The sequence below is a fragment of the Sardina pilchardus genome, chromosome 9 (assembly GCF_963854185.1).
Source record: "Sardina pilchardus chromosome 9, fSarPil1.1, whole genome shotgun sequence".
NCBI lineage: Eukaryota > Metazoa > Chordata > Actinopteri > Clupeiformes > Clupeidae > Sardina > Sardina pilchardus.
Genome location: NC_085002.1, coordinates 31,895,785 through 31,914,819, shown reverse-complemented (window position 1 = coordinate 31,914,819; position 19,035 = coordinate 31,895,785). Strand labels below are relative to the sequence as shown.

General features: G+C 39.7%; 1 protein-coding gene and 1 long non-coding RNA gene across 2 annotated transcripts; both read right to left on the bottom strand.

Annotated features, from left to right (window-relative positions):
- Nucleotides 1-1,459: 1,459 nt before the first annotated feature.
- On the bottom strand, nt 1,460-2,812 carry LOC134092325 (uncharacterized). Its single transcript, XR_009940201.1, has 3 exons — nt 2,487-2,812; nt 2,163-2,298; nt 1,460-1,896 (listed from the first exon to the last, which is right to left on the bottom strand). It is a non-coding gene; the product is annotated as an uncharacterized LOC134092325 (long non-coding RNA).
- Nucleotides 2,813-5,945: 3,133 nt separating this feature from the next.
- On the bottom strand, nt 5,946-8,780 carry gng8 (guanine nucleotide binding protein (G protein), gamma 8). Its single transcript, XM_062545138.1, has 3 exons — nt 8,646-8,780; nt 6,707-6,816; nt 5,946-6,399 (listed from the first exon to the last, which is right to left on the bottom strand). Exons 2-3 carry the CDS (start codon nt 6,788-6,790, stop codon nt 6,271-6,273), a joined length of 213 nt encoding a protein of 70 aa, XP_062401122.1. The 5' UTR covers nt 6,791-6,816; nt 8,646-8,780; the 3' UTR covers nt 5,946-6,270.
- Nucleotides 8,781-19,035: the final 10,255 nt, after the last annotated feature.

The following is a 19,035-nucleotide window of genomic DNA, read 5'->3' as shown; positions in this document are numbered from 1 at the left end:
TGCTTGAGCGCAGTTGAACGCAACTCATAGCTGTGAGGATTTTCAATCCTAGTCAGGATAATATTATTAGTCAGTGGGTTTCTGAGGGACCGTTGGATGGCATATTATGATAAATTCATAATTGATTTCACATAGCCATTTATAGCCGGACATCATTGCTATAGACCTTTATGGGAAGTTTGAAGTTGAGTTCTGTGTTAATATAAGCATGTCTGACATCATATACCTTTTCAGTTCAGTGCCCTACAATTCTCTCTCTCTCTCTTTCTCTCTCTCTTTCTCTCTCTCTCTCTCTACTCTCTCTCTCTCTCTCTCTCTCTCTCTCTCTCATACACACCCACCACCCACGTGCATGCTTATGAACAACTGAATTGATCCATCAGTCAGTCCATTAGGTAGACTGCGGCAGGATATATTTGCTGTTGGTGGTGGCTAAGGTTGAGTAGGGAAGTCATGCATTGTAGGTTAATGTGTAAACTACCTGGGCGGAACAGAGACATGTGGGAAAACATCATGCATGTGGGTTGAATCTTCCAGAGAACTTTGGCCCTCTCCGAGGTTTTACAGCCTACATCCACTCAATAGCCCCAATATTGAAAGGGACCTAGAGCCAAATTAATGATTAACTGGATCAAAATGTTAAGTTTATGCTCTCAGAATGGCTAATCATTGTAGTTTAACTGAATTATATCCTTGGCTACACTGTAAAAAATTTACTGTAAAATTTACAGTAACTTACTGGCAACAATTGGCCAGTAAGTTACTGTGAATACCTTTTACAGTAAAGGTACTGTATTTCCATTTACAGTATTTATATATTCACTGTAAAATGAAAAACAATTAAATACTGTGATTTCAGTCGTATTTACAGTAACTTACTGGCCAATTGTTGCCAGTAAGTTACTGTGAAAACCTTTTACAGTAAAGGTGCTGTATTTCCATTTACAGTAACTTACTGGCCAATTGTTGCCAGTAAGTTACTGTGAATACCTTTTACAGTAAAGGTACTGTATTTCCATTTACAGTAACTTACTGGCCAATTGTTGCCAGTAAGTTACTGTGAATACCTTTTACAGTTAAGGCGCTGTATTTCCATTTACAGTAACTTACTGGCCAATTGTTGCCAGTAAGTTACTGTGAAAACCTTTTACAGTAAAGGTGCTGTATTTCCATTTACGGTAACTTACTGGCCAATTGTTGCCAGTAAGTTACTGTGAATACTTTTTACAGTAAAGGTACCACATTTTCATTTACAGTATTTTATGTATTCGCTGTAAAGTGAAAAACAATTGATTTTAAATTAAGATTTTTTTTTTTTTTAGTTGTATTTACAGTATTGGTTGTTTCCCTGTAAAAGCTAGGTCAGTTAAATACTGTGAATTCAATTGAACTTACATAAGCAATCATTAATAGAATAACTCATATTCCAAAATATTTCAGTTAACTGCAGACAATAAAACAATTTTAACTTTTGTTATTTATTTAAGACATTTCAAATGTATGACTGAAGTGGATGTTGACAGACAACAGTAGACATGGTTTGAACACAACCACAACCTTATCTGATTTGACACAGATAAGGGGGTTAAAAGCGCAGTGTGTGTAAGTGCAGTATGGCAACTGGCAAGTCTATGTAATGTAGTATAAGGAGTTGTGTGTGTGTACAGGATGCGGAGTAAAGAAACTCATCCCCAGTCTGTTTTGTGGGTGTTCCCTCAGTCTGCCACGTGGGAACAGAGACGTCTGCTTGACCTCAGTGGTTTAAACAGTCCGTGGTCAGAGCGTGAAATGTCTTTTGAAATACTTTTGGGCCGTTGTTGTACTCTTCTGGTATAGGTATCCTGCAGGGTAGGGAGAGGTGCTCTGATGGTACCTTTCGCAGTAAATGTCAAGTGTCTGAAAAAGAGAAAGAAAGCATACATTACAATTGACCCCGTTCATGAATATACAGTAATTAATGCAAACTACTCCGGTTGTGTGACAAATAAAAGCAAACCCACACTAGTCAGGTGCAATAGATAGAAGTAATGCAGATGTGTACAATACACCACCATAGCAAAGTTTGGGAGTTCACTTTGATATGTCCAGTGTTTTTTTGGAAAGGGGACATTTCGAAGTGACCCTACACTTCTGAACAGAAGTATGTCTATGTGATATCATACCTAATCTCATAATTGCCTGCGGCAACTCTGCCTTCATGCGAACACCACTTTTCTGATGCCTAACATACTGTAGGCCATCTCCCATCTGACTTGCAATAGCAGCCTCTGGCTCCAGGCTGGGACTTCTGGATGGCTCCTAAAAAGAATAAACAGCAATTGCCATACAAAACAAATCATAGCTTTAAAAAATAAGCAAGGCAATCAGATGTAGAAATAGAAATGATAATTACCTTGCCATGAGGCACCCTTGCCACCCTTGTCACCATCTATGTTACTTCTTGATATCAGTTTATTTATGAACATAAATAAAACACAAACACTTACACCATGTTGAGGGCAGCAGCCATGGCTAACAGACATCATCAGGGTAGTGCCATCAGGTAGTGCCATCGGGGTAGACCGACTTCGCCCTGGACAGTTGTTGACAGTTGAGCCCACAAAGTCATAACAGACACATGAAAGGAGGGGATAAACTAAACAGTTACAGACACAAATACAGTACATGCACACATATTAAATGCTATATGCGTGTGTCTCTATTTGGTGAGTGAACTCACTTGCAGGCTTGGAACTTCTTCCTTATGGAAGTGACACACATTTGGAACATTCCAAAATGCACACAGCCTAAGTGTCTCTGACACAGCGCTCTCAGGGCAGCAGTCCTCACACCACCTACTAACAGAGGGAACAGAAAGAGGCTTACATTAATTAATACATTGCAAAACACACAGAACATGAAAAAACCATCACTGAAGCACTACTACACTCACATGTATCTTAAATAAACACATGCCTCAATTTAAGTCACCAAACATTGGGCAAATAAAGGCTATAAAATGAATACCATTTAGCCAAACACTACCCTTCACAAACTAAAGATCCCAGTGTTTCCCACACATAGACAAATTCGTGGCGGTGCGCCACAGATTCAGCACCGGCCGCCACATATTGCGTTTCGTTATTCTTTTATTTATTTATTTATTTATTCTTATTCTGAAACGCTATTGAAAAACATGCAGCATTCGTAAAGCTGAATTTCCTTTCCCTGCACTCCCTCTCTGTCACTCGCGCGTCTGTCTCTCATACACACACACACGCACAGCCCCTACCCTCCGTGCACACCGCGGCTGTCTGTCTCCATGAAAACCAACGAGATCATCCCTGGAAGCGTGGTCGGTGGTCGCACTGATGCACCTGACGCTGCTCGGGTAGAAGCATAAAGTTCTCCCGCAACGTTTGTAGTCTATGCGTGCAACTTAATTACCAAACAGTAGAAGTAAACTTTTTCTCCTTGGCCCGCTCTCGTGCGCGCTCAATGGACAGCCGCCCTCCACATGCACATTTAATCCAAATAAAACATTCACAATCGTGGACGCATTGACGCACAGAAGACGACTAGCTAAATTACTGTTATATTCGGTTAGCATCATTAGTAGGCTATACTGCAGACATTTGATTAAAACTCTTGCATTCAAGTTGACTGACCAACAATGTTTTTCAACTCCAAGACTTAAAAGGGCCTGTCCCAAGGAGAAAAAGTATTAGCTTACCTTGAAACTTAAACACATGTGGGGAAACTGAACAGTCCAACCAGTAGAGTATGATAAGCTTAGCCTGCTATGTTTACAATATTTTGAGGCTTCTACCAGAACGCTGAATTTAAGAAGTGGAGTTGTAATATGAATAGTAGGCTAATCTGCATAAAGTTTGCTGTTATGAATATCAGAAATGTCAGTATAGGCCTATATAATGTAAATAATTACATAATGTGTGTGTGTTTCAAATAAAGACAAGCTTCACATGTTGGTAAAAAAAAAAAAAGTTACATTATATGAAAGGAGAGCGATAAAAAGGCGATGCAATGAAAAATATGGATGCCCCCCCCGTCAGACGTAGGGCGACCACCACACATTGCCTTCTAATCTGTGGGAAACACTGGATCCCTTTACTTATCGGCATGATATTTCTGGTAATTGAAATTCCCCAAATGCTCCCCTTTCACATCCACTATATGACGGATCTATGAGTATGACTATGCAAAACTACAGTTCCTAAATTAGGGGTGAGATAACTTACACATCAGCCTACTTCATTAATTTGTTTTACTGGTCCTCTTTCCAGTTATAGCAACACTACATATTATGCATCAACACTACATGTATTAAGTTTAATGTTAACTACCCATGCCCCATGGAGTTCGCAAAGTAATGTTACTAACTAGCTGCTAACGTTAACAACTTTCACCTGTGTCTGTCTGCTAGCTAACTTCAGCCTTCAGCCTGCATGGTAACAGCCACTTTAAGCTAAGCTACTTGCGTCTGATATTTCATTCAAACTAAAACTCTACATTCATAACGACATATCAGACTGAATTATTGCTAGATATGATATTGACTATCATTCGAAAAATCCCACATGATGGTTAAGTTAGTTACTGGAAAAGTTAACATTAACAGCTAACATCGCTAACGCTAGCGACGTTAGCTCGCTAGTTCTAGCTATCGATATGTGCTATGCTGATTCTAACAGGGCAATAATGGCTTTGGTTAACATTTCATTGTGAAAACAATACATTTCTAATAAATTCCCGTTTTCAATTGGCATAAAAAAGTACTGTAATTCTTACCTTGAATATGATGTTTGTACAGAGTTGAAAATTGCAGTCAGATTCATGATTGAAAAGTGACGGTTGAAGTGAAGTCAATCTGGCTGGAGTTGAAATGTCAGGGGTGGGGGATGGGAATTACTGCGTGTGCGCATGCGCTTATCAAGAGGCGATAAGCAGCCGTTAAAAACATTCGTGGAAAATGATTAGGCTGAAATGTGTTATGCTTGCTCAATAGTGTGATCACAGCCTTAATTCTTGACATCAAATTGACTTTCTCAACCGTCTCTGGTATGTCATTATGAGTTAAAAGAAAGATAAGATTAAAAAAGGGAAAACACAGTAGGCTAGTTTACTTAACTATTTACAGTAGCCTAGGCTACTAGTGGCTATATTGTGATTTGTTTACAGTAGTGTTTTGACTACTGTAATTTCTACGGTAACACTTACTACTGTAATTGTAGTTTACAGTAGAGGTACCGCATTTCCATTTACAGTATTTTATGTATTCACTGTGAAATGAAAACCAATTAAATACTGTGATTTCAGTAGTTTTACAGTAACTTACTGCCCAATTGTTGCCAGCAAGTTACTGTGAATACTTTTTACAGTAAAGGTACCGCATTTCCATTTACAGTATTTTATGCATTCACTGTAAAATGAAAACCAATTAAATACTGTGATTTCAGTTGTATTTACAGTAACTTACTGGCCAATTGTTGAAAAGAAAAAATACAGTAGTTTACTTTACTATTTACAGTACTATAGTGGCTATACTGTGTTTGTTTTACAGTAGTGCTTTGACTACTGTAATGTTTACAGTAACACTTGGACTACTGTAATTGTAGGGGCGTTACTGTAAATTGTACAACATTCTACTGTAAAAAGCATATACAGTAGTGCTACTGTGAAATTTCCTGTAAATAACTGTGAATTTCACAGCCATTTTTTACAGTGTATTAACGTCATAGAAAACTGTTATGATGATTATTCAACAATGGTGTTGAATTATTCAACAATAATTGACATTTTCTGGAGATGACAAAGCTACATTTTCAGGAAAGCATGCACATTCACTGTGCCTAAAAGCTTAAATTTCACATGATAAAAAAAATCAGATTATTTTCAATAAGGAGAATCAGTGCAAAAACACAAAAGAACTATGCCACCTGAAAGTATACATTTGATTCAGTCACTTTAATGGATTTCTAAGGTCACACACTCCCTCTCCAGGTGACTCCGTGTCAAGATTGTCCTAAACTGTTGTTAATATGTGAATTCATCACCTTCAAATGTAGTCCTAGCCTAGTAGGCTACAACAAAGAAGAAAGAGTTTTTCAGTTAAACTGTAGCAAAAAGTCCATACAGGAGTGAACGGGACAGTTCTCCATGAAAACAACATGACAGCTGCCACGGCCACAGGTGTTTGGTCTCACTGGCCATGGCATCTCCCTCCCTGGACAGTCCCTCTGGGCCTCTTGTGGGGGGTCAGGGCAGTGGGGCTCAGATGATGGCACAGAATATCTTCTTCTCTCTGAAGGGGTTTTCTGAGGAGGGGACAGGGGCCACCAGTGAGTCCTCTTTGGCATGGGCCTCACAGTAAGCCATCAACTCTGCTGCGGCTTTGGACACCTGTAGGGACATCCAGTACACTTTCATAGTCTGTGTGTGTGTGTGTGTGTGTGTGTGTGTGTGTGTGTGTGTGTGTGTGTGTGTGTGTGTGTGTGTGTGTGTGATGATAACAGTGATAGAGTGCTGTTTTATTTAGTTTCTGGATTCAGGATTATTCCAGAAGAGAGGACTAATCAACATTGACTTTTGAACTTGTTGACCTTGTGCACAGCTGATGATGATGAGCGCATTTAGGAAGGCCTGTTTAATGCACCATCATACCTATACAAGACATATAGAGTAACTGTATACAAAGCTCTTTACTCACCATCATTCTCTCAATATTAACCTCCAACTTTAGCTGTTCGACGGTTTTTCGAGCATCTGCGATCTTGGCCATGTTGTTGGACATTTTGCTCTTGCTCTGTGACTTCCCACCTTGGTAGCCACAACACAATACATGGGTCACTGGGTCTGCGTATAAACTTGTTTCTTTTAGTCATTATTCCAATTTTAAAGATATCAACACATCTGACCACAGGACTGATTCTCTGGTGCTTTCTGTAATGATCTGTCACGTGTAGCTTGCCATTTGGATCTTTAAGCATATTGCCTCTCAGAAAAATAGGAAAAAGCCCCTTTACTGTAACTAAAATGAAATTCATCTAAGCAATCAGTGTAACAGCCCCCTCTAGAGGCTTTAGTGTGTCTTTTCATTCTCTCAGTCTCCTTGCAGGTATCTCTAATGGTAATCCAATCCAATCCAATCCACTTTAATTACATGTATATAGCACAATTTAAGCAAACACAGGGTTTCCAAAGTGCTGTACAACACAACAATAATGACAACAGTAGAATAAATGAGATAAAAAATAAAAGTAAAAAAGTAACAGTAATACAAAAATAACAGTAGGATAAAAGTAATAAAATAAAATAAAATAACATAACATAAAATAAGAAAATAAGAAATATAAAAATAAAACAAGTAAAATAAATATAAACAAATCAGATAAATTAGTAATTAAATAAGGACCACTTAGCCTGACGAGCCAGACCCACATCATTTGCTGCCACTATAGGGGCGTCTAGATTTCTATAAGGACCACTGCCTACACAACACATTTACATCACATCAATAAACACGCTACCTGGTGTTAAAAGCTAGTGAAAAAAGTAGCAGGTGGTCAATAATGCCCCGAGTTTAGGAACTCTAACTTCAAGTGGTATTCCGTTGTCATTTTTCACCATAGTCCAAATTCTTGACTTCTGAGTTTGTTTGGAGTAGATTCCAACAAGAAAATATCTGACCTTCGAATTGTGGAAGTCTTGGATGCAGCCTAATTAATTGCTAATTGGGAAGCAGTTCTATATCTCTGCATATGGTTGCTCCCCTCCCCAGGGCTGAGCCCATCCCAATAGGTTACTCTTGCATATTGGACACATTAGCTTGCTCAGCACCTCATCTCTGCATAATTACATCACACAACAGCATACTGGCTTGAGCCTTCATGTATCCTGTTTATTCCATGAGTTGATAATGTTTATGTGTAATGCTCCTTCATGTATCCTGTTTATTCTAAATGAGTTGATAATATTTATGTGTAATGTGCCTGTCATCCACATTCTTTATGTCAAGGACAACTTGTGCCTGTTCCAGTCAGAAAGAGCAAAAAAGATCTTCTGTCCCTAATGCTTGCTGTTTGCTGCACCACCTGCCTCTCTGAGAACATGCTGGTGTTTGTGAAGTATTGTTGTTTTGCTGCTGTTCAGAGGGTCACAGCTGGTGGAGTTGACTCTGTGCCTTGCAGCAAGAGGGAGGGGGATCGAGAAGAAGCACTCCTCTGAGGATCCACACATCAACATCTCCCACAGTCTGATGCCCACAGTATAACAGCATACATCATAAAAATGATGATGATGATATAATAATAATAGCCTAATAATAATAATAATAACAATAATAATAATAATGTTATTTCCAGCCAGATTTACGTAAACAATACAACACTTTAAATATTCTGTCATTCTGTATCCTGCAGAATCATTCTGTCATTCTGTATCCTCATCATTTAGGACAGACATTTCAGTTGATTCAAACATTCCTTGCAACAAATTTGTTGTAAAATATTAATTTAAATGAATATGTATAGAAATGAAAATATAATTTTGCTTTTCAAACACTAATAGGAATGCTTCATCCTAAAGATTAGCCTGATAATGCATGTCTATTCTAGCAGTATGCCTGATGCTCTCTATGAGCCACTTACGCTTTGCAGAAGTGTGCCTCCCAAATCCAAGGCAATCAACAGGTGCAGAAGAGGAGACCAGTATACAGCTTCTTCAGGATGTGCCAGACTCCAGCGTGCTCCACCAGTAAGTTCCTTAGACGTGAGCAGTAGTCTGGAGACTGAGTGGGAAGGCTGGGCTGGGCTGGGCTGGGCTGGGCTGGGCTGGGTGTGGGGAGGGGGGCGGTGGGGTGTGGATGCTGGAAAAGGTTGCCTCCTTTTCTAATTAGTCCTCCATCCTTCCCCCCCATACTGGGCAGAAGAGACAACCTACTGGCAGCATGGGGTACCTGACCTTCTCTGTGCTGCACACTATACAGGTAATTGCTTAAATGAAAGGAAGTGCTTCAACAAGACATTAGAATTATTTATTATTTACCCTCGTACCTTTACCCTATACTGTATCTTGTTTATATACTGATGATAAATGCACTACATTTTCAGCATTAATTATAGAATGCATGAAGTATACTGTATAGGCCTAATGACTTCATTTATTATAATGAATTACTTTTAAGCCTCCATGTTTTATGAAGTCTGCAGATTTCAAGTGTAAAGAATGTATTCATAAACAGGTCAGAAATGTCAATCCTGGTGGAGTATATTCCTATGATAGTACGTGTGTGCGTGCGTGCGTGCGTGCGTGCGTGCGTGCAGATGTTTTTACAATCTTTTCTGTACTGATGACACTTATTTATTTACAGGTACACAAGATGTTAACCTTTTTTTGCATGTTTGACGTAGGCTATGCAAATCTATACAAAATAATACATTTTTCCTTAAAGCCTGAAAGATAGAGATAGACTGTACAAAACATATTTGAGATGGAACTTTAACAGTATTTATTTCAATTCAATTCGATTTCAATTAAAATGTATTAATCACATACAATGATGTAGTGAAATGATTTGTGGCTGTGCGATGTGTAAATGAATAGAAAAAGAAGAGAAGAAGAAATGTCTAAAGTGAGGTGTTTCCAACACGCTTGCTTCTGCTACAGTCCTCATTCAGTAACTGGATAGCTTGGGCACAAAAACTTCTCCATATTCTCTCTGTGTTGGCCCTTAGGCAGTGATAACATTTCCTAGAGCGTAGGCCAGAGAAGAGGCAGTTGTCGGGGTGACTGGGATCTCTGGTGAACTGTAGTGTAGTTATTTGCCTGAATTTGCATAGGCTACAAGTTGTGAAAGTTGACACTCACTTTGAATATAAAAATGTAATAGAATATGCACTACAGTTTACATACAGGTTATAACTATTTTAATGTAAGAACTTAAAAACATGTATTGGCTACATGAGTAAATATCAAAGAACTTGGCTGAAGGGATTCTCAAAAACAAACTTTGAACTATTGTACTCCTTACAATAATGAACACTAAAATATAGCAATATTACAATGTTTAAAATTCAAACAATTAAAATTTCATTTTTTAGAATGAAATCTCACTGCTCATTAAAAAACAGAATCAATGTTTGTAATGCAGGGACCACCCACAGTGAGATGCACTGCAGTAAGAGTGCACCTTGATGTGGCCTCTGCCATCTTTGTAGAGCACCACGCAGTTCCTTTTGATGGCATATTTGCCTCAGACATTTAAGGAATGTTCAAGCATTTTCATTGCAGAGAAAGAGCCACTGTATTCAGTTGCATCATCACTACATAAGTACTACAGTTTTTTTCAATCGCTAACAAGCGTTTGTCCATTCATTTGACACATTTTCAAAACTCTAAACACAGACTCACACCTACAAAACACAATTGGCCAAATGGATCATTTTCCTCTCAAAAACACATTCCATGAATTGTTACACCACATTTCGTTACATACTGTATACACTAACGCGTCATTTCTCTGCACACACTAACTTTACCAAAACACTGGAAATCTGTCTCAAAATTAAATCATTCTGTCAAAGAATAAAACTTGTTTTCACTTCACAAGATACATGCAATCAATCAAAGAGTACACTAGGTTTCAAAATACTGGCTATTGTTGACTTTACAAAAACTGCATAGACTTTTATGTTTCAGTTTTACAGGTATTTGCATGCAAAACATGCAATCCACCATTTTTACTCTAAATTTCTGGTTGGGAACTGTATATCCACATGTAATGTTCACCTTCAAAAGCATTCCAATAAAAAGCAAATCAAAATATTATTTTACTGTTTATACAGGAGGTACAGTATATACTGTTTACAGTATAGAACAGAAAAAGTTGTACAGTATTGCTTACAGTGAACAAAATATCCATGTAACACACAAGAGCATTCTGAACAAAAAACAACAGCAAAAAGCCCAGGTAAAAAGGGGGGAACAAAAAAACCACAAAATTACTGTGTCATCAACATTGCATCTGATATTTACACGTATTCTCACCAGCCTTTCTTAGTGAAAGGCTAGGTTGATTACATGGGCAATGATAGTGGCACATATTTCATCACTGACTACTGTTCTTGCAGCCCTTGGAATGCCACCACCACACATTCTTACACCTCTACCTTGCCCTCTCCTTGGGCCTACTCTTCTCCCTGGCCCTGCTCCTCTCACTGCTCCTGCACCTCTCACTGCTCCTCTCACTGGCCAGCCCTTCTTTCTGGGCCCCTTGCTCTTACTCTTCCTCGTACAGACATCACAGTGTTTGTCTTTTTCTGTTTTTGTTTCCAAAAACATCACTCCTCAAAGTCCTCCTTTTATGTGTCAATGTCATATGAAAAAAATAACCCCTGCCACTGAGTCTAAGCCAGACTGGAATTGGCTGTGGTTGGCCCAATTTACCCAACATCATGTGTGTCATTTATTCAATTGTTTGTTTATTATCAGCTGAGATATATTGCTTTTGAACTGATATCATTGCAGAAGCAGAGGTTTTTACACTGTATCTAAGGTTTGGAATATTGTGTTTGCTATTGTGGGATGTTGTGCGTTAACATTTGTAAATAATAGAAAAACTATCCATAATTTTGTTAAGAGGTATAGCTTGTCTGTTAAGAAAATGTAAGCATTGTGGAAATTCACTGACTGCATACTGTGTGAAAACGACATGAAATGTGTGAATGGTATGGCCACAAAAGACCGATGCTGTGCTAACTGTGTTTAGAGTTTTGAAAATGTGTCAAATGAATGGACAAACGCTTGTTAGCGATTGAAAAAAACTGTAATATTTGCATTGTTGGATGAAAAAAGAGTTAAAGGGTCCTTTTTGGAAAATAAGTCATGAATGAAGACATTCTAAGCAAGCCTGGTAAACCCAACTCATTCACAGAGTTAACAGGGTCTGGTCACGACTGGGAAACATTACCAACACTCCCATTGCGACATGTGGACTATGCTAACTCTGAACTCACTGGTCCATTTGGACCCATTCTGTTTGTCTTGATGTGGAACACACTACAATGTGCATCCCAGTCCCCTGACACATCTGCATACACATGTTCACATACTGGAGATTCTGAGGCTATGTTGTGCTGCTTGTTGTAGCTGGCAATCCTCCAAGGGCATCCTGTTCCTTTCCCTCCTCTACCCACCTCTGAGACACTCTGCCTCAACCAGCTGAGACCCAGTGAACAGTGGCAAAACAAAAATACTCCTCACCTGCAATGATCTCCACTCTCAATCTGATTTTTTTTTTTTTTTTTTTAAAGAGCTTTCATGATTTTGATGCTTAACCAACTACCAAATAAATGTGCAACATTCAATAGGAAAAATTCATCCTTGTACACCAGTCTGGAGAAGACAAAGATAAAGGCATTTTACTAACAGGGAAGTCCCAAGCCATAAGCTGAACCCATCTGAACACACCCAAGCATTCTGTCATGACAAGGTCAATGTCCCTGATAACAGTGACATAACACAGTAACCTTGTCCACCGGGATGTCTCCAAACAGCTACACTGGCCATGCTATCAGACGTGGAACGTGCATTTTAAGGAAGTACTAGTTTTTATAATTTTATGGAATTTCATGGCATTTGACAATGCCATATGCTATAACCATAACACTCACAAAAACTCATAAAGTTACTTATTTGAAATGGCTGACAATGTGCAAAGTGCCTATGCATGTGCTTAAACTAGTACATTTAGTTTGCCTGCTTATTAAATTAGCTGATCAGTCAGCCCATCATTCAAATTGGAGCTCCTATACTGTATGTATGTACTGTATGTATGTATGTATGTATGTATGTATGTATGTATGTATGTATGTATGTCACACTCTTCATCTGAAACTGTCATTAAGAGCAAACTAGGTCAAGTCTTTTGCCTAAAGAAACACAGGAAAGGTGTGAACAGAATAAACTGGTTTCTGTTTGTGTTTGAACTGTAAATATGACTAACTGAATGGGAAGCTACATAGTATATCAGCACTTTATTACCCTCTACTGGAGATGATGAGATACTGCAGCTTTGGGGTGATGAATACGCTAACTCCTTATAAAGTCTCTGCTGTCTCTTAGTGATCAGTTAAACAATTAATCATGAGAACATCAAGAAATAGAATTCATAAATGAATACAAAGTATTGTATATCCATGTACACAGCTTTAAATGTCTACAATTCAAATCCCTCGCTCTGGCCATGTCACTACTGGATGGGCACCTTGCTATTTTAACTCCATGATCCAGCTCTCCCCTCTCGCCCACTGCTGTCCTCTGATGAGCGGCTGCTATGTCGGCCCATCAACACCAAAAGGTCAAAGTGAGGACTTTACCAAGTGCTCCTCTCATTCTACAGATAGCTTTGGGATCTTCAGAAAGTCTCGAAAGACTTATCCATGCAGTCATCTGATTTTGCCTTACAGTAGAGGTTTGGATATATGATTATGATTACTATCAGTCTGTTCATTTCTGTTTAGTGTATTGATCATATTGGGCTCTTTGATTTTATGATGTCATGTTTACTGGTGTCGTTTGTAAGTCGCCTTGGACAAAATCATCTGCTCAGTGCCATAAACATATCAGTTCAGATGACTCCAAGACCTGTCTCAAAGTGTTGTTCATAAGACATGTTGTCCTTCATATTCAATTACTTCATATCCTCTTAATATTGTATTTTCCTCTTTATGTGTATATTTACATTGGTTATCATATTTACAGTATTGACCATATATTATGTGAAATACTAGTCACCACTGTTATTCAAACACCTTGACTTTTTGTATAGCTGTTGTGCCCTTTATGACTACTGATTCATGTCATAAACTTCTGAAAAGTTGATCTATGATAGGGTGACCAGACGTCCTCTTTTTCCCGGACATGTCCTCTTTTTGAAACCTAAAAATGTGTCCGGGCGGAATTTCAGAATCGTCCGGGATTTTGTTATTCTATCCTCAAACGTGTTTTCACCGAATATACATTGCTCTCTCTTTCATTTACATAGTAGCATAATCATGCACTCCCCCTACAGTTCGCTTTGCATTGAGTTGAAGTGTAGGTGTAGAGCCTGACCTTAGAGCTACTGTCATTGGTAAACATTTAATTGGTTATTCACCTCATTAGCGCACACTTCTTTGTTTACCACTGGCAACGCGCATGGCTATCCGGCATCTTCAGCCATGCCGAAATTTCTTTTAGGTCTATGGCCGAAACGCAAGCGCAAGTTCACTGACGAATTGAAATTCCATGTTTTTGTCTCGGTCAAGATCAATACGAAGCTGAGTGCCTGACCTGTAAAGCAGTTTAGGAGGAGGACTGAAAAGTATCAGCCATTGGGCAACTTTTCAACTTTAAAAATGTCTTATTTTGTGCAATTAGGTTTTGTTTTTTTTTAAAAATTATTTTTGTTTTACCATTGTTGTGACTATATACTTTACATTGTACTACAAATATATAGTTTGTTTGCACATTTAAATCTTTCAAGTGTTCAAAATAGCCTTTTGAGGCAGTGTTCTGTTAGTGTTGGGCCGGCCAATAAAGCTCATTATTATACATAGTCACCATGATCATAGGTGCATATGTGACCACCATCAGCTGTCACAAGCCCATGAGGAATCTGGAGCATCTCCTGGACCTAGACCATGAAGGCATCCTCTGGCTGCTCGGGAGGAGAACGAGCGCTTCTTCCCCCACCACCGATATTGGCCTAAGAACGTTCTAAGAACGCTCCTAAGAAGTTCTTAGCACTTAAAGGGATAATCCGGAGTGAAATGCACTTTAGATCATTTTTTCGGACTATTGGGAGTACATACGTTGAGTTGACACCAAAATCATGTCATTCGGATGTATTTTGAGAAAGTTCGAGTTCACCGTTTTTAGCCAAAACTCGTTAGCCTGGAAGTGACCGGGGCAGGTCCTTTCGCCACTACAAAACGCTATTTTTATACCTCTTCTACTGTTCCAAACAACACTACACTTACGTGGTAGTGAGTAGAGGGTCCCTAAAGCCAAACCGAAGTATCCCCACGTCTTTATGTGGTCGGATACAGAGTCCAGAATGAATTTAATCGAGTCAGTACCTTCCGGAAATGTCGCGGCGGCAGCAGCGCAACGCTTCAACAACACTTTACTAACATTTCCGGAAAGGTACTGACTCGATTAAATTCATTCTGGACTCTCTATCCGACCACATAAAGACGTGGGGATACTTCGGTTTGGCTTTAGGGACCCTCTACTCACTACCACGTAAGTGTAGTGTTGTTTGGAACAGTAGAAGAGGTATAAAAATAGCGTTTTGTAGTGGCGAAAGGACCTGCCCCGGTCACTTCCAGGCTAACGAGTTTTGGCTAAAAACGGTGAACTCGAACTTTCTCAAAATACATCCGAATGACATGATTTTGGTGTCAACTCAACGTATGTACTCCCAATAGTCCGAAAAATTGATCTAAAGTGCATTTCACTCCGGATTATCCCTTTAAGAGCTTCTAAACGAATCTGGGAAACCCGCCCATTGTAATTTTGCTGGAATGAATATTTCATGCATATTGTGCTTACTGCAGCTAAACAGCAGAGCCGGTGGGGGGAGCGGGTGTTGACAGCAGCGATGCCCCATGGAGGGGCGGAATCTGGTGATGATGTGTGTCTCTCAAGAGGAGAGTGGAGCGCCTGGCCCCCTAAAGCCCACTAATGTTCCACCATTCAATATTAATGAGCGCTAAGAGAGGATCATTTTTGCTGTGCTAAAACACCACATGCATTTGAGGCCCTGCATTTGTCTGTATAACACTGATTCTTGAGAATTTGCCTAAAACAGGTTTTAATTTTGAAAAAAAAAAGTTAGTTAAATTCCAAAATTTGAAGGTATGTCATTATAGACCAAGGTCTTAGCTGTTCAGCAATGTACCGGTGCAACCTCCCCTTTTTGTATTTTTTTCACAAAATAGGCATTTTTCCAGTACTTATACAACGTTTTTTTAGGCCTAAATAGAAAAAGTATGCTTTTTTAATCCAACAACCATATTTTTAAATTAAGACAGACTATTACTTTAATAACTACACCACTGAAGAAACATATTGTAAGCATATTTATTTAAAACAAATGAAAAATGAATCTGACGGTGTGATTCTAATCTGACGGTGTTGACAGTGGTTTCATTACAACATACAATTCCAAAATGAATACCACTCAAGTCTTGCTTGACAACTTTATTTAACTATTTGGTCCAAAAAGCCTCTGTTGAGGACCATTTGGAGGCTTTTTTCACCACCGTTAAGCAGAAAACCTGACGGAGGGTGACATCTGACGGTGGTGACAAAAATCTACTCTTTCACATGATATGCATGAATTGTTCACATTATCCACCCTGTTTGCATCCTATTGCTGGCTACTTCAAACCTCTTCTTAAAAAGTATACATTTATTTTATAATCTAATCTAATATTTTGTATACAAAAGAGACGGTGTTGACATGTTATGGTTGTGACAGTAGCAGTGTCCAAAAATATGAACAACTTTAAGAGAAAATAGCAAACTAATGGGAGCTTGAGTGATCTTAAAGCATGCAGTACGGCTGAAGGTTTGAAAATGAGGTCCTCAAGAATGTAGTTGACCTTGTAGTTGCCTGATTTTATTGCCTTTTATAAATATCTGACGGTGGTGACGAAAATGTGGGACACATTTTGAGCAGCCACGAAATAATAGTAAATATTGCTCAAAACGTACTGTTTGGAGTTTCTAATACATAATACAATGTACTCTTTCATGTGGTAAAGATATCATTAAATTAAATGATTGCTTTTAGTGTTTTTAATCAAGTCAAAATGATTATCTCCTATTCAAGGACAACTGATTTTGTAGGGTATGGGCCAGCATATAATCATTAAATTAATACAAAAATAAAATAAACCTTTAAAAGAACCTCACATTTGTGCAAAGGACCCCCTGATTATAACCTTGATTCTTTTTGTTCATGGAAATGGTATTCATTTCCAACAGAATCAGCACTTTTCTAAGTGAGACATGTTTTAGGCAAATTCTCAAGAATCAGTGATAATATTACGCATAAGCCTACAGGCAAATTATTTATCGAAGAGTGAATATGATTAATGTGTTTATTCAAAGTAAAGGAGCAAACATAAAGGTTGAAATATACTTAAAACTCCTTAAAAAGACATTGACGCTCATAATATAATCAGTTAACTCAGCTGTATGAAATGCTATACAATTAATGGTAAAAAAAAACTTTTAATGTTAAAAAAAACTTAATATAAATTGTTTTACCTTAAACAAAAGCAATCACACGTAAAGCTATAGATCTCTATGATATCCATGACAGAATAAGACTCCACTGACTTGTCTAAGCACTTCATGCACCATCCTTTTCGCTTCCCTATATTGATCCTGATCAGAACATTAAGCTACACTCAACATCCTATATACAGTACAACAAACACATACTGGACTGCTAGCACATCTTAGCTCAATGAACCATTGTGATTGTCACGTAGGGACTAATGTTACTAATGCATGTTCTACCTTTTAGCCAAATGACTCTTAATCCGAGACGTGGCTGTCCAGCAGGAGCCCGGTCACAGCAGCGTGCACACCCGTGATGGGCCGTGGTCAGGCCCGGCGGTCGGCACGTGCGCGTGGCCGTTAAGGGGCGGCTGCTGCTGCTGCAGGTGGAGGAGGCGCAGCTCCTCGCTGACACGAGCCGTCTGGGAGCTCCTCTCCTGCAGGGCCCGCTGCGCCTCCTGCAGCTGCTCCTGCAGCCCCAGCACCTCCCTCTGCCTGCTGCTGCGCTCCTGCTCCAGCACCGCCACCTGCTGATGGAGGCGCGCCGCCAGCACCTGGGCAGACTGGAGCTACGGGGGGGCAGAGAGGCGTCAGGCAGGCCGCACAGCAGGCTAATCATCTGGTGCTTTCATTACGTCCTCTAGAAAGGGATTAAGTGGAGTGAACATGCTCCACAGGCCAGACTCATGGGACTAGGCCGGATGTGAAAAGAAAATGGTGTGGATATCAACACAACAAAGCATTTAGGCCTTCATGTGTTTGTGCTTCTGTGGATGGAGGGCAGTCTAAGCATTCAGTTTGAGTGAGTCAGCAGTGATCTCAATTCTGAAAATAATTTGAAGTTAGAAACCATTTTAGAGCTGTATTTCTTGTGTGTGGTATGATGGATGAATCATGCCACAGGTTGTATAGTATGACTGTACTGTAGAACTACTCAATCCCCTGATGAGTTTGAGATGTGTTACTCAAAATGAAATGACTGCTTACCTGGACCGTCAGCTCAAAAGAGGAGCATTTGAGCTGTTCCAGTTGTTCCACTTTGCTTTTACAGGCGGTGAGGATGTCGATGAGAGTGCTGTTGCATGCTGCTGTACAATCCCTTTTCCCAATGCTCACATCATCCTGGCTTTGGTCCTCACGTATGTCCTCCACTGAGTCAGCGATGGTGGCTGTGGAGTTCCTCAGCTCAGCGCTCCCGATAGTAACGGTCATGTTGGTGTGCGTGCGTTTCTCCTTAAGGTCCTGTAGGGAGGTAACAGATGAGCCAGTGGCATTCAGTTCAGATCCGATGATGACTATTGTCCGCTCGAATGAGGAGTTGGTTCCCAACAGTCCTGTGTGCGCCCCTCCTGATCCAAGCCATTTGGGACACGTGTGCTTCTGGGAGTCTTCTCTTGGGCAACCTAGATCAGAGATGTCATGAGGGGAACTGCACGTTTGTGTTAGTGGAGTTTCCAGGTTTATTCTGTCCTCGCTTATGATGATGGATCTTAAGGTCTTCACCATAACAGACCTGGAAGCGTCGTCCTCTTCACAATCCTCGCACACCAGGTCCGTTTCCCTCTCGGTGGACTGTAAAGGCGACTCGCTGGTCAGGAGCAGATCTTTGGCCCTCACCGCACCATCTCCAGGACTGCGCAGACCGGACAGCGCCTCCTCGGCCTCGTCCAGCTCTCGGATGGCCTGTAGAGGCGAGACGTGAAG

Bases quoted from the DNA above. Each gene is read 5' to 3' on its own strand.
- gng8 (XM_062545138.1), bottom strand. From the start codon at position 6,790: ATGTCCAACAACATGGCCAAGATCGCAGATGCTCGAAAAACCGTCGAA. The intron at 6,400-6,706 runs GTGAGTAAAGAG...ATGTCCCTACAG, and splicing joins TTAATATTGAGAGAATGATG to GTGTCCAAAGCCGCAGCAGA.